General features: G+C 42.6%; 1 protein-coding gene across 3 annotated transcripts in view; it reads left to right on the top strand.

Annotated features, from left to right (window-relative positions):
- The window catches only part of PSTPIP1 (proline-serine-threonine phosphatase interacting protein 1), a 60,126-nt gene extending 50,951 nt beyond the window's left edge, over positions 1 to 9,175 (top strand). For 2 of the 3 annotated variants that reach the window (XM_030016050.2, XM_030016049.2), the window contains 4 exons: positions 1,448 to 1,532; positions 3,075 to 3,145; positions 4,781 to 4,881; positions 6,868 to 9,175. In XM_030016050.2, the coding sequence (XP_029871910.1) occupies positions 1,448 to 1,532; positions 3,075 to 3,145; positions 4,781 to 4,881; positions 6,868 to 6,999 (389 nt within the window). In that variant the 3' untranslated portion in view covers positions 7,000 to 9,175. The remainder of the gene's footprint in view (positions 1 to 1,447; positions 1,533 to 3,074; positions 3,146 to 4,780; positions 4,882 to 6,867) is intronic. The other variant, XM_030016051.2, reaches the window with a different exon arrangement.
- The last annotated feature ends 6,875 nt before the right edge of the window (positions 9,176 to 16,050 follow it).

The raw sequence follows: 16,050 nt of genomic DNA, 5'->3' as shown, positions 1-16,050 counted from the left end.
TTTTCTGCAAACAGCTCTTGGCTATGTCAGGACTCATTTCCAATAAGAAATAGGTGGGGGAAACCCTTGAGAGCTTTATGAAAGGCAAAGAAACAACTGACTTGCTCTTTTGTTGGGTTGGGTTTTTTTTACTGCCTTCTAGAAGGTGACATGTTCTGGAAGTAACATCCTAGTATCTCCACAGCTCTGGCTGATGAGTTTGCACAGTGGCACATGGTGAGCTGTTGATTTATTATTTGCAAAATGCAGGAGGAAACTCATATATGGTTTTGCATTGTGTAGCAGAAGACCTTAATCCTGATCAAAACTTTTTGGTTTATTGATGATATTGGTCACTCTTCTCTTCTACCTAATTTTACAACGCATTATAGACTAGAAACTATACCAAGGTAACAATCTAGAAGGGTAATAGGAGACCCTTAAATTGGTCAAAAAACTCCCTAATTACTGTGAGTCTTATTTGTAGGGATCCTTCACACTCACTAGTTGTATGTGCCTGCTCTGCTTATGATCTTGGCTGACTCAATGTGAGAATGTCAACACAACCTTTAGCATAAGTCCAATGTCTGTCTTAATTTGCTGGTATCAGAACTGAGATAATACGGTATCACAGACTTCATTCATGTTTGTTTGGCTTTAACACAGAGAAGGCAGGAAGGGTGTGCGGCCACCAGCTCTAAGCAACTACACTGGGAGCTATGAGATGAAAAATAAATAAATCCAACTGTGACTATTTCATCTGTAAAGCTAGACTTAGAAATGGTCTCAATTTCACCCTTAATGACACCATAGGGGAGAGTGAAGGAACTCTAAGATAACTGCATTTGAGTGAACAAACCCCAAATATCTCTGGGTAAACAGCAAATCAGCTCTCAGGAGGTAGATGGGGGAGATATGAAAGGTAGGGAGACACTCAAGCACAAGCACAGACCAGGAAATTGCTCATTATTGCTGCTGGCAATAATGTTGAGAAATCTCCCCAGCTCTGACAAGAATTCCTGACTCAATACATTAAGAAAAAAAAGAAACAAAACACACTGCAGCCAATTGTATCATGAACATGGTCCCAGGCTCACAGTGACCATGCTCTGCTCCCTTTAATCCTGAGCTTTAAGGCAACAGAGGGAACAGTCATGGAGGAAACTGCCTTCTTAATTAGGGTTAGCCACAGCTATTAGAACGGCTCTTCAGGACCTTGACTGTGCTTGTCTCAGGTCAAGCATGCCTTTCTACCAAGGACATATCTGCTTACAATCACTTGAATGGCTTTTGTCAAGACCCCAGGTCCCCCGAGCTGCTCTAACCACATTACAGGCGAGTGCAGATAGGCGCTGTATTGCAGTTTGCTCCAGCAGCCCCTCATGGTTGGCAATTGTTGGTTGCATTCTGCTGGGGAGAAAAAAAGTTTTGCCTGTTTCAACATCTCGTTTTTATTGCCCTGTTGCAGATGCAATAGGATATGAGAACTACTACAGCAGAGAACCAAACAGAAGCAACAGCAGCCCAGCCCAGACTTGTGGGATGATGAAGAGGTGAGTGGCAAACTTCAGTTCCCAGAATAGGTATTTCTCCATATGAACAGCAATTTATGATGACAGGAAACAGGACCTGGAAAGTTACTACTTCCTTCATCGTAGCAAGAGGCGGCTACGTATCAATAAATATAACTTGACAGAAGAAGTAAACCTATTAAAACCAGAGTCAGAGTAATTTTATCATGGCCTAGTGAGAATAGAGACAGGGGATAAGTTCATAAAACAATTAGTTGGCCAGCAATGGATAGCAGTCACTTATTTCCTCTTTCCTAGTGAGTCATGGCAAATAGCAACAAAACCACTTTGTTCAAGGGAGGGCGAAGGTGAATCTTGCTGCGAGCAAAGGCTGGGGAGAGCTGTCTTTTTCAGCAATACCTCCTGGCTTACTGTACTGCCCAGCTGAGCAGAACAAAGAGCTGTTCTCTGTATCTAGACCAAAGGAAAAAACACTTAGCGGAATAACTGTGATGATTAGGGAGGCAATTTTTCTTTTCCTGATCCACTTATGCTGGTAAATGCTGTAACATGGATGCAGTTATATCAGCAGGAGAGCGTGGTAGATCTATTGGTTTAAATATTTTATTCTAAAATGGCTAATTCACAGTGGGAATGGCATCATATTTAAAGCAGAAGAGCTTTACATTTTGACAAGACTTATTACATGGCCAAGACAAGGAGCGGTCTGTGATCTCCCATTTAAAATGTGGTTCAGGCTTGTTAGTGAGCTGATAAGGTTTATATACAATACTTTGTTTTTCAGCTGGAAACCGGATCTTCTATAATAATGAATTCTAATGCTGCATCTTACACAGTTACAGAAGACAATTGTACTGCCATTTAGAATACAACTGTGCTCTGCATGGGCAAGCACCCTGGAGAGAGTCAGTCTGAGTTTTTCAGAAACTGTTGAGTTTGGATGTCCATTTTCCAGAAACATTGAGCATTCACCAGCTGAAAAATCAGACCCTTTAAATATGCCTTAAGAATGCAATGCTATTTCTATCTATGCTTGAGAATCCTAACCCATTTTCTCACTTTACTTAGTCTCCAATACCCATCTGTGATATAGAAAATAAGTAGGGATAGAAAAGGAAAAAAAAAAAAAATTCACTTAAACTCACAGTTTTTTGAAAGGCTCATTGTACAAGCTTTGTATTTTAAATTGTATCAGAGTTTTCCTTAAAGACAAAGGGATGCTAATCTCTTATAAACAACTGATAATTCTCATATTAATGTTGTGAAATAATTGGAGTTTTGCACCATGAGCCTTTGGATCAACAACAAAACACTATTTGATGCATTTTATGCACAATTTAGTGATGGCTGATGGTTCAGTATTCTGCTGCATTTTTTAAAAAACATATTTTTAACTGATGATAAATATACCTACAGCATAAATGAAAATAAACGGCCACAGGAAGAGGTGACATCTACCCAGTGCTGCAGCAGATGGAGGGAAGGTTGAGTCAGACAGCTGAGTTGAATGAATGCTCATACCCAGTCCTGTTCACTCATTTTGTCATTGCCTTGGTTCTGCAGATTCTCTGGATTACTGCATGGAAGCAGCAAAAACAACACGGAAAGTGCCACTCCTTCAGCCCCTCCTCTTGGTATGCCTCTTCAGGAAATAAGTTTACCAGATATGTTTGGTTTAGATCACATAGCTAAATCAACCTTTGACACAGAGCAGAAATGGTAAAGCAGATATTCACATGTTGGCAGTCAAGAGTAAGAGTAGTCTGGAAATCAGTTTAGCTTGGGTGTGTATTAAACAAATTTCCTAGTTTAAAGTGCCAAATAATCCATATAATGTTCAAAACCTCTGTCTAGGCAAGGGGGGAACTGTACATTCAGAACAACACAGTCTGACTTAGATAATAGTTTTCTTTGAAGGTAGAATACACTACCTCTAAAAAGCCCAGGAGAATACCCAAAGTTTTTAACAGACCAGGTTCATGCCTTATGAATGCAAATATCCATCTTGTTTCACAGTTACACTGTCTTATTGTAACCATTGCAACTAGGCATTTATCATATGACATTTAAAACACAGTATTTTGACTATGCAGAAAGTAACAGCTTATGACATTTTTATTGGTTTGATTTAAAACAAAAACATTTTAACTGTGATTCTTGCCTAAAGAAAATAAAAAGCTGTTTTAGAACAGCTTTAAAACATAGACAAATCAATTTCCTTTGTCAGGCCTGCCTGCTTGGGCACCCAGAAATGAAGCCCAGACCATCTTATTTGTTGCATTTGGTGCTCAGATAGGGGAGACTCTCCAGTGCTATCGAACACCAGCTGGACCTGCCAAGTGTCAGCTTGGGCTCAGGCACGTGTAGAGCAATGCAGTGTTGAGCAGTTAAGGGTAGTCACTCCTGAATTTCCTTAGGCTAGGGACAGGAGGGGAGAGCATTCCCTGGATAAGACCCCCAGGAATGGCAAACACTCTCTGCATTCAGCTTTTTCAACTGCTCCCATGCTTCTCTTTCAATATCTGAAAAGTCAAGGAGCTGACAGTGCTCCTTAGAGCAGGACAACTACACCAAGGATTGACTAGGGGAAGGTACAGGCACCCCGGCCACTCTGTGTGCTGTCAGAGCGCTATCATCCCACCAGGGAGTCATATGTGGGAAACTTCTGCTTGCCTCAATGGCAGGGGAAGCTCCCAGACAGATGCTGGGAAGGAATAAGAGGTTTCCCTAATTATGACAAGCTGGATTAAAACAACATCTGCCAAAAAAGTTATGTCAGTGACAAATAGCTATATGGGAACTGTGTAAACTGCTGGGAAATGTCTGGTGACCCATCGGCACAGTACTTTCCATTTTTCTCAAGGGAAAAAGAAAAGCCCTATGTGAGTCACTGAACTGCTGGAATTTTATGCCACCAGGAGCACCCATTTTAAACCACTTCAATCACAGCATTTCCCTCTTTGGACCATTTGGATTGTGCTTTAGCAGGGTAAACATTTCTCCCAACCTGGATGAGGCTAAAGCTAGTTTCTGACCTCCCACAAAGTTCAGTGTGTATATTGTCATCTAATCAATGGGACACAGTTTTTGTGCAAGACTTTACCTACAGTTCACAGAAGCTTTTCTACACATGTACATCTCCAGACAGAGAACAGAAACCCTTGTATTTGTGAACTCTTGCATACAATCCCATGCATTTATAAGCAACTGAACTCTGTTTCTGTGGGGTTTTTTGTTTGTCTGTGGTTTTTTTTTTTCCCTTCCCCTAGCAGAGAAAACAGATGGAGTCTATGCATCCATTTATGTAAATGAACAAGCTGGAATCACATCATCACAGGACTACAGAGTACTCTATGACTACACAGCCCAGGTAACGAAAGGCTTCAAAATAGCTATTTCATAGCATCAGATTTAAAATAGATGATGTTGATCCAAACATCTTCGAAGTGTTAATTCCGTGAGGGAGGTGTTGGCTTCACTTTACAGTGAGGGACACTTACAGAATTATTGGTCAAGGTCACATGCAGAAGCCAGGAATCCCAACTGCCAGTTCTTGGCACATATCAGTAGACCATGCTGCCTCAAGATGAAACAGTAAGATTCCTTGCGAGACTACACTAATGTGTAATCACTCCTAAATTACTGCTGAGCTGTTACAACCTCCTTCTAGATGTACAGGAGACCGCAAACACAAGGAAAACTATTTTTTAGGGGATGATGGCTAAGTATGCAGTATTGTGCATTCTGAACTTTCGTCTCCTGAGAAATGTTTTCCTAGGGAAAATGGCTACAGATTCCTCGTGTAAGAATATGTGACAGATGCTTATCTAGGAACTCTTCTGCATTTGATCTCACTTACCATGTGGACAGTCCTGCTCCAGTTTTAACACACTGGCGCTCCATGCTGGAGAGGACTGAACCCCCATAAATGACACTCTTTCCCTGTACTTCCATGTTGCAAGTTGCAGAATCACAGTGGACGTGGTCCATGTACCAGAAGATTGCTATAAAGAGCAACCTGCATCCTTAACTGGGATATTGAAGTCTCATTGGCTTCAGACCTATCTAGGCATAATACCATTAGTAAAAGGTTATGAATGGACTGGTTATGAAAATTTGCTTATTCAGATGGACTCTAGAACCTCTTGGACTCTTGCTAAACCATTAGCTTCCCCTAATGGGATTTTCACAGTTCAATTACATGTCAGTTTAAAGGTTCCTTTTATTAGCTTTAGATTAGCAGAAGAACAGCATCCAGGAGGTCTTATGTTACAGTGCAGAGAGACCCTCACACCAAGGGACCTACCATCAATAGCCAACATTGAAGAAATGCTGGCATGTGACAAAATAGATAAATTATGAAAACAGAGAAAGGGTTGGAAAGGAGCACTTTCTTTTAGGTACAGCAGCATTCTGACACCTTTTATTATGTGTTCTTTTTTTGCTTTGTTTTAAACACTTTTATTATTTGCCTGAAATTTCATCCAAGCACAGCCGAAAGTACCTCACTGTTAATGGCAGTTCCCCTGAGGAAACTGCTGGATTTCTTTGTCAGATCCTTACTCTAGGAGTTGCCTTAAAAATGTGACACACACAGATTTTCCCTGCTGAGAAAAGAGCCTGTTACTACTTTTAGTATATTGTATATTGAGGCGCCTCACTTTTTGAGTCCGTTCTTACCTAGTCAGGTACATTAAATTTAGATTTAGCTGACTCGTCAAGCATATCTGGAAGCCTCTCTTACGCTGTTTTCTATTTTACTACACTGCGGGTAGCAAAGTGGTTTCCCACGGAAAATAGGACAGCACCACTGAACATACTGATAGCTGCCTGAGAGCTCAGCAATAGCTTACTTGCAACTACTCCATTTGACTCGGAGATAAAAGTTACCTATCTCAGGAAGAGTTGCTGTACCTCCACTGGTCACTGCTGTTCTGTATTAAAAGAACTGAGAGACCTATTTAAGGCCTGGATTAGTAGAGACACCGTTATCATCTCCTTTGGGAATTAAGCTGTGCACTGTTTTATTTAGCAACACCTGCAGACTATGCATGGTCATGGTTAGCTGGTTTAGGACAGTCATATTTAACCCTTTCTGGCCTTCCCCAATAACACAACAGTCAAGTTGCTCAGGAAGACACACCGTGGAGGCTGGGGAAATTTGAGGATCTTAAGGAAATAGCCCGTTCAGTAAGTGTTTAATACCTCGCTGTCTGGTATTTCTGGCTCATTCCCAACCGGAAGGACACTGGCAGACTGTTGATGAAAGGCAGGGTAAAAAAACCCCACCAGATACATGTTTGGGTCCTCCTGTGCTCTCAGGCTAACCACATTTCCTTTCCCTGTCTCCTTTCAGAACACAGATGAACTGGACATCAGTGAAGGAGACATTGTAGTTGTCATTGAAGAAAACGAGGATGGCTGGTGGACAGCAGAAAGGAATGGGCAGCGAGGCTTTGTGCCAGGGTCTTACCTCGAAAAGCTTTGATGAAAAGAAGCCCCAGTCGTCAGACTTTAATAATATTCTATTACTGAAAACAAACAGCACACAAGGTCTGCTTCAGCTGACCAAGGGCAACCCATACTACTGTCTTCTACAATTACCAGTCAGGAAATAATCAACTGACCACGCTTTCCTCTTCCTTCCTCCTGCCCCATCCCAGCACCTCCTGGCCTACACTGTCTGCAAAAACTGTCTTCACCTCAGAGAGGTTAGGACTTGTGTTTCTTACCACAGTTCTTCCTACCCTCAGCACACTGTGCTGCCATCAGTGTTGCAAAGCTTGGCGAATGTGGGAGGAAAATCCTGCCCAGAACTTAACTGCACTAAAGGAAAAAGGTCAAGGAAACAAATGCTGTTTCTCCAGGATGGAGGCCCACCTCCAGCCAGCCTGTAAGCCACCCTCATGGTCACAGCAGCCATGTTCTCTGCCATGGATCCCCTTCTCTCACTGCACAGGCCATGCAAGCATTTTTGACAGTGGGGTGGAAAGCACACTCAGAAAGCGGATAGCTTTGATATTGCACGGTCTCAGCTGTGCAAAGCAAGGAAGAAGCTCTCTTAAGTTCCTTTTAACAGCCCCCTTTTCAAGTTCCCCTTATAGCACGTGCGTAACCAGGGAGAAAGGTGGGGAACCCTCCAGTGTTCTTTATCAGTGTCACTGATGAAAATACAAAAAACAATGAATGCAGCTAGAGAGGAACACTCGAAGGACTGAGACGCATCAGTAGTAAGAAAACATCAAGCACTCCCTATCATGGCCATCTCCTAATACAACGAAATCCATGCTATCCATGGCTCTGCTTTGCACTGGATTCTGGGGCAGCAAAATAAGGACAGACGATGAGCCCATGCATTGCTTTTGCCTTGGTTGGATGGTTTCCCTGACACCTCCCTGGGATTTTTCATGTTTAAAAAAACAAAGACAAAAACAACACAGAGCAGTGCTGCACTGCCCCGATCCCTCTCCTCTGAGCACAAGAGAGAACTGCCAATGACCTCCTCATGCAATCTGCATACCTGTGTCATCAGTGCATTCTCCTTCCAACTCCTCTGTCCACCTGGCTAATCCTTTCCTCCTCTTCTGTCCGCATGCTCTTCTGTCTCTGCTATCTACAGCCTTTGCACCTCTGGGATTGCTGGCATAGACATGTCCTGGTTCCTTTCCAGGCACTTTTAGTGTGGTTGTTCTTCAACAAACCCTCTTCAAAGAATTCACACTGTTCAGGTTCATTGTATTTCACAGATTTCAGCTCTATCCGTCTTTCTAGTTTAGTATTTAAGAACGTTTCCAACTGCCACTGTACTTAGCAAGGGATCAATAGATACTTTCTGCCACTCCTCCCTTTTCAGTATTTTGAGATGGTTAAAAAAAAAAAAAAAAAAAAAAAAAAATCAGTGATTTAATCTGAAGCAGAGAGTGCTATTTCTGGGGGAAGAATGACCTTGTTTGCCAAGGTCTTAAAACTGAACCAAGTCAATGAAAATGCATCAAATTGCTACACAAAAGGGAGAGAGCAGGGAAGAACTGTTAGCTAAGACATAGCAGGAAAGACAAAGAGAAATCTAGACAGAAGAAAAAGCTGTAATGGTCAATGCAATTATTCCTTAAATGAAACAGAATTAAGGTCAGAGGCACTTACAGTACCTTATTCTAATTTCTTGCTTCAAGAATGGAATAAAAATTGCTTCAGGCTCTTTCCTTTTAGTTCCCTGCAGTCCTTTGCACAGGCACACTTGTCCTTCCCACACTTCCCCAAGTTATTATGCAGTACATCTGCGTGAGTGCTGAAGGGCTCTTAGTACCTCACATTAGCACAGGCTCAGAGGAACTGCAGGAACTTGAACGGCATTTAAGGCACTAGGTTGTATGAACAATAGTGCTGAAGATGTTAACGACAGGTTTCTGTGACCACGTCTGAATCGAACAGTGACAGAAAGATGGTCCACAATACCTTCAACTAGGCCTCTACAGTGTAAATGGTAGCTGTCAGAGACAACTACAACATCGTTCATTATGTACAGCATGAGAGGAAACCTAAAGTATGAGAGATTTAATATATTTGCTTCTTGAACACTCAAGTCTTTCACAAAAAGAACTGTAATAAACCAAGAAATACTTAAAAAAAATTAGGTAGATGTTTTGCAGATTATCTTAATTAAAGAGGAAAAAAAACCCCAAAACATTGAGATGCATCTCCTCTAATTATGTGTGACACATGGATTTTGCTAAGACTTCTCACTTCTCTGGGGGCCCAAACAGCCTCACACAAGACACTGCAGTACCCAGTCCTGGTTACCCTGAGATCCTGTTACAGATCATCTTTGCCTACATGTACCACATGGTCTACACCACTGACAGACAGCTAGTAGAGTGGTGACTGCTGTTTCTACCCCATCAAATAATTTCAAATTTTTGCTGTTAAACTCAAGAAACTCGTTTCCTTTCTACCTATCTCTTCTTCTGTCAAGTAAATACTGTTGTAAGTGCAAGAGGCTATAGATATTTAAAAATCTACCCAGTGTCATAGCATTTGGGTCCCACATGCTAACTCCAGCCTGCTCACGAAATGAAAAAGCAGCTGCAATGTTTTCTCATGATTCAATTCCTCTGCTTTACATAGAAGAATTTTGCTGCTAAGTAGTTACCAAGCCGTATCTAGGCAGTTTGCCCTATCAGTGTGGCAGCACTTGTCAGAAATAGAACAGAGATATCAAGAAATACCCACACCCTCTGAGTACACCCACATTTTAGGTGTCATCCTCCCCCATCTGTAGGAAAAGCCAGAAGGTCAAATGTAGGTTACTACCTTAATATTGTCTTAGTAACAATGTTTCCTCCCCAGTTTGTTAACACTTGGGTAACAAAACTGACACATTCAAGTAATCATTTAATTTCAGTTATAATGGGAAACTGAAATAGGCTCTCTCCAGTGGGAGGCATTCTTAAACTAAACTCTAACATTTTTGGTTGAAATTCTTTTTGGACAAACGCTTCTGATAAGCCTCCACTTTCATTTTGACAGCCATTTTATGGCAAGGAGGTACCCAGCAACATGGAGGGACAAAACAACAGTGGCAAAGTTGTGTGTTTGTCCAGTTAACTCATATTTCATAGCACACCACACTCACAACAAGCAGACTATCTTTTTACTGACATTGCTAGTGCTCTGGCTCTGGGTGGGTTCAAACACAAGAAGCTGTTCCCAGAGACCAAGGTACATGCTTTTGTCAGCTGCTCTGCAAGGGGGGACCCTAATTACCTATTTAAAGCCTGTGGCTAGTATGTACGTACATACAAACTAAGTAAAGGGAAGTTAAAATAAAGTTACTGAGCTGTTTTTGACTTAGCACTGCAGGACTTCAGTTTGCACAACAGACAACAAGTATTTCATGCTGAACAATTTCAGACCTGTAACTGTTAACTCTCAAAATTCTGACTACACCATAAGAAAGAGGCATCATCTATCCATTAAACATGAGCAGCAAGAAAGATTGGAAGTAATTTCCCTCACAAGCCACAACAGAATAGAAAGGGACTGAGGCTGACACCTGCTGCTCTTCCAGATGGATTTTGGATTTGAGGAACACGGCCATGAGATTGCTATGAAAAAGTGTAGTGGTAATCTGTTCTATTACTCCTTTAACCGCAACAAGAATTCAAAGGTTGGAAGTAGGCAATCTAGCCCAACAGTACCCTTAAACCAGACTCAGATGTGCACATTATTCTCTTTTACCATGTTATTGTTAGTTAAGGAGAAGAACAGGAAAACCTGTTTAACATTTAACCAACAACAACCATATATAATTAGGAAATGTCTACAAGAGCAGCATGAGGCCCCATCTCTGCACAGAACAGATTTCAGCTGCTGCATATGGCATTCAGAGCCCACAAGCCAGTAGTAAAACTTGGTCAAAGTAGTGTCAGACTAAAACAAAGAGATCCAGATGACCCAGCTCTAGGACAGCCAACCACAAAGACAAGACCTCCTGTCATTGCTACAGACAGCTAGCTTCTAGCATTTTTCACTAGTCAGCTGAAAGGAAGAAATCAACCCCTTTACAGCTGAGCAGTCAGCAACAGCAGGAGTACAGCAGCTGTTCAAGTTTTGAAGTGTTTGCCACCTCCTTGAGGACCATGGCTTGAACTCTGTATTACGAATAACCCCGGCATACTTCAGCTGACGTGTTGACATATCATATACGAAAGACGTGAACAGTAGCAACTCCTACCTTGGATTCCTTGTCGTCTTGCCTCTTCAAGAGGTGTATTTGAGGTCTGAGTCTCCTTTCCAGAAGTAATTTTCTAGGTAAAGACTCCCAATTGCAGCTCAGTCCTTAGTGATTACTGAATGCAGTTTAGAGTGGAAGCACACAGATGCCAAGAGGAGATTCATTACAAGCCAGGCATCAGGTGGTGTCTAATAGGAGCCTGGTTGGGCATTAAGAAACACCTAACCTAAACACTCGTGGATAACTAATATACTTTCTTCCCTGGTACTATGTAACCTCTTGGCTGTATTACTGCTAGCTGGCTTAACTGTGCAGGCTTAGAGAACCTGGGGGACTCTACATCACTACTATACAAACACAATCTGCTGCGCTGAAAGGTCACTGTTAACCTTCAGTGTGGACTGGCAACAACTCCACACAGTACAGGACAAACTGTAAAGGTCTGAAAAGCAGCCTCTGCTGCTCAATACCATGTCTTTTCCCTGCTTTGCTGTTCTCCAGCTTGCAGGGCTGAGGCATTGAAAGCAAGCACAGTTACCAGCCACATAGCTACCAACACCTCACGTGTCCTCAAACAGAAACTATGCTCATCGCTAGTGAGCAAGGAGAGCAGAAAGATGCCCTTAGCTTGGCCTTCACCCTGAGATCCAGGTCTCCTTGCTGCCATGAGGTTATGGGCACAACCACGTGGCCAAGCCTCTGAAGTAAAGCAGAACTGGCTGTTACAAAACAAAAATATAAAAACAGCATTAGGGTCAGTCACTACCATCCACCAGCAGCATTCAGCTGCTTCCTAAAATAATGACAGTACCCATCCCAGCTGTTTTTATAGTGCAGCTGTGATGTGTTGGGCATGCTCACTGTAGCTGAGGCTAAAGGAGAGAGAATAGCTGGGGTTTTGTTCCCCACAAAGAGGAAGGAGAGAAAGTCGTGATGCTAAGTCACACTGGGCTTCTGGAAAGTAAATGGCTGCTAGGGGCCTGCAGGGGCTAATGGACTGTTTTTTGTAGGGGAAAGGATATTTGTGTGGAGTAACTAGATTTTGGAAGAGGAACAGGAGTTAGTGTTCTGCCTGTGACTAGGTTATTAACAAAATGACAACGCCCCATCTACTGAGAGCAAGCAGAGAGGGCAAAGAACTTCCAGTCAAACTGTTAGCCAATATCTACTCTTTGTCAGCAATTATCTCATTTCAGTGGCCAGCTCACATTTTGGATGAGGGAAGCTCAGAGCCACAGTTGTTTCCAGATCTGTGCACTCCTGGATCACACACAGTGCAAATTTGATCTGTTTCTAGAATGGCCAGATAATCATATTTCCATCAAATTAGGCAGCGCACATGGTACAGTGCTCATCCTGTCCTTCTACCAGCTGTTAAAGGACAGCTGACACCTGATCTGGCACAAAGCCGCTTGGTGCAACATTAAGAGCACATTTACAGCCTCTCACTGCTGTGTGCCATGTGGCTGCAGCATTTCTGTCTGACACAAGGGCCCAAAAGGCAGATTGACTGTGGTGGTGTATTCTGACCAAAAGCACAGACTAAATCTTGCTTTTAGATATAAAACTCTAATAGAAATCAATGAGACATCCCAGCAAAATCAGGAGAAATCAGACTTAACATCCCTGAAATTTCTAAGAGGAAAGACAAAATCCTCCAAAACCACTGGGCAAACAGAATTGGGCTTAGAATGTAGCTACCAGTTTACAGCCAGGGGTCGTCACATACCATGTTGAGGATAAAGAGGGTACAAAAACCACCACGGGGGGGTGGGGTGGGGTGGCAGCAAAGAGGGAACAGATATCCTAAGAGGTTCTTTGAAATCAGAAGGAATTTTGCTTATCGGATCTAAAAGAGCCAGTGTTGTACAGATTTGAAAACATAAACCAGCACATATAATCCCAGCTTTGCTGCCCTTACCATAACTCAATTAAACCACCAAATGAAGAGCAGACATACGGAGAAGTAACCGGTGTGTTAACTGGTGCAATACTGAATGAACTATAACTGCATCAGTGGTGCTTTGACTTGAATTCTCTTTGACTTTGAAATTCTGACATTTGCTGCAGCCCCTGCCTCAGGGTAAATGGACACACAGTACAGCTAAAGAAATTCTAGCCTAAACTTGAATGAAATTTCCTGAGTGTGGGATTACACGCTTGGATTGTTCAAGGAGCCCAGGCTAAACCCTTTAATAAAAAAAGTGACTGACTTTGTGAAGCAAAGGTATGACTTTGGAAAAGTCATACCTCATACCTCAGTTTCTCCATTCATCATGGGGAGCTTGTAAAGCACTTTGACATCACAAGCTGAAAATCCTTCTGGCATGCTAAGTATTCTTGTGATTGTTAAACCCAGACTCAGTCTAAACAAGCTAGCATTGGGTGGTGGTCAGATCAATATTTGCAATGGAAAATCTTGTACAAAAAGGCAAATTACATTGTGCACCCAGTGCCATTGCTTGTTTTGGAATATGACTGGATGGCTCTTGGGAAGGGGGTTGCAGACATGAGATAACACTCACACTCAATGCAGGGAGCATGTGGGGGAGTTCAGTACATTCCCTTCCACTTTGCAAGGGCACAAATGCTCAACAGCTGCATCTAAGGAAGAATTGTTCTGAAATTTTAAGCCGAAAACTGTCCATGGAAGAACTTCTTGGGAAACTGGTGAACTTTAACCTTCCCAGGATAAGAATGTTAACATAAGTGTGAATAGGAAAGCTTTCAATGCACTGATAGACGTGAGAAATGCTTTGTCTTTAGAGAAGGGCTGCACAGCCCTTCTTGTGTCTGAACCCCTTGTGAGGAAGGGAGACATGAGCGACAGTGACTTTGTTCTGCTAAGTGGCAGCTAAGGGCTTTACTACGGTCACTGCTCAATTCAGCATCCACAGGGGGATTCAAAACCAAAGAGAAGCCCTTATTCTAGGGATGGAAGGGGTCTGGAGAAATGCATCCTCCCTGCTCTTCAGGGTCCTGTGCCACCTTTTTTAACCACAGCACTTACCAGCACAGGCCCCAAGTTTAACTTAGGTTTACCCAGTCTGTGTACTGTGTCCTCAATACACCATTTCTCGATGCTGATAGCTGTTGCCCACCCACATATACTAACACTGCCAGGCTAAAAGAGTGGTTTTAAGCTTTTAAAATGGATATCGTATTCAAAGCACAAGAGCACTTTGTAGAGTGCTGGACTATTGGTCACAAGCATGCTTCCCAAGGATGAGGCATTCTCCACGTCCTGGAAGTACCAGGAGTGCCTAGCTCTTCAACAGTACGTACTAGGAATTAAAGTCTTGCCTGTTGGCTGTGAGGTGTTTCGTAAAGGCCTGGCACAGGACTACACAATGCAATCATATGAACACTACTCCTGTTTACTTGATTTGCTGGCAGACTCATTCAGTAGCATGCATGACAATTTCATATCTTACTGCTTCCTTTGTCCAGGTGGGAGAAAAAATTTAAGAACTTTGTTCAAGTAAGTTTTCTAGACCAATCCCTACTTTGGTCTACAAAACAGACTGCTTTTGCATGCAAGGCATCCTAGATGCTCCTTAGCCCGCCAAATGTCAGTGGTTCACTTAAGCATTTTATTTGCACAAAGAAAATGAATTCCAGTTCTTCAGTCACGGCCTGATGCTAGCAAAGGTCTGACACTGCAGTTATCCTGGAAAAAGCTGAAGTTACTCTTTGAAAGGGGGTAGGAGCCCATTTGGTGAAAGGAGCTGCTGCCTGAAGCGCCACACACACATCCAAGATGAAAGCAAAGCTGTCCATTCTTTGGAGTGTCAACAGGAATCGCTCTATAGTCCCACACTGCTGTGGCTCACCAGTTACCAGTAGTTACACATTTTCAGGCTTCCCTCTTGCAAAGAGAGAAGAGGCTTCAACTCAAAAGCTTTTTATGTGAAGCATGATCATTTGGGGTGAAGAGAAGCAGGAGAGAGCAAAACCAAAGTGTTTTCCATTGCATAGCACTGAAAAGTTGAAACCGGAGAAGTGCTTCTTTGCTTGCTCCAGCAGGATCACTAAGTGAGTCTCAGTTTGTGTGGTTAAAGTTCATGTCCAAGTTCCGTCTACAAGACTTGGCCATGCTTTCAGGTTATGGGGAAACTGTATTTGATGTTCATCTGCAGTGTAAGTACACCACACAAAATACAGCTGAACAGTGATCCTGGAGTCTAGACATGAAGGGAAGCAACAGCTGCTGCCAGGCACAGATCCAGCAGCAATGACTGCAGTCACACCAAGGACAAGTCAAAGGTACCTGCCTGGACTAAATATGTATCATGAAAACAAAACCTGCATCATGAAGGCAACTGCCATAGTGAGGTAGTAAAGAAACAGGTGGGCAAACTCTGCATCTCATGTTTACCTCTGCTGCCCCAGCCAGCTGTCAGGCCATTAAACCTGCCTGGGGTGTAACACATGGCCACAGAGCAGCTGTACAGCTGTGCTTTCCCAGCACTTCCTTCTCCTCCATCTCGTAACAAGTAGCCTGCAATTTAGCCTTATTTTTGAACACTAATACTTGTGATACACTATACAGAAGGAAACATGACCTGTTGCAGGACTACCTTGGGTGGGGTTTTTTTTTTGGGTTTTTTTTTTTTTCAGATATTCCTTTCACCTGGAAGTAGGAGAGCAGGGCAAAGTTTACACCTACTGCTATGTAGGGCACAGGCAAACTATGACACTACCCCATCAAAATCAGATCATACCTAGACATCCAACAATCAGCAGTAACCTAATTCTGGTATCTGTCTCTCCTCATCAGCTGCAATACTGAACAGTATCACCAAA

Source organism: Aquila chrysaetos, chromosome 5 (assembly GCF_900496995.4).
Source record: "Aquila chrysaetos chrysaetos chromosome 5, bAquChr1.4, whole genome shotgun sequence".
NCBI lineage: Eukaryota > Metazoa > Chordata > Aves > Accipitriformes > Accipitridae > Aquila > Aquila chrysaetos.
This window is presented reverse-complemented; position numbering and strand designations above follow the sequence as displayed.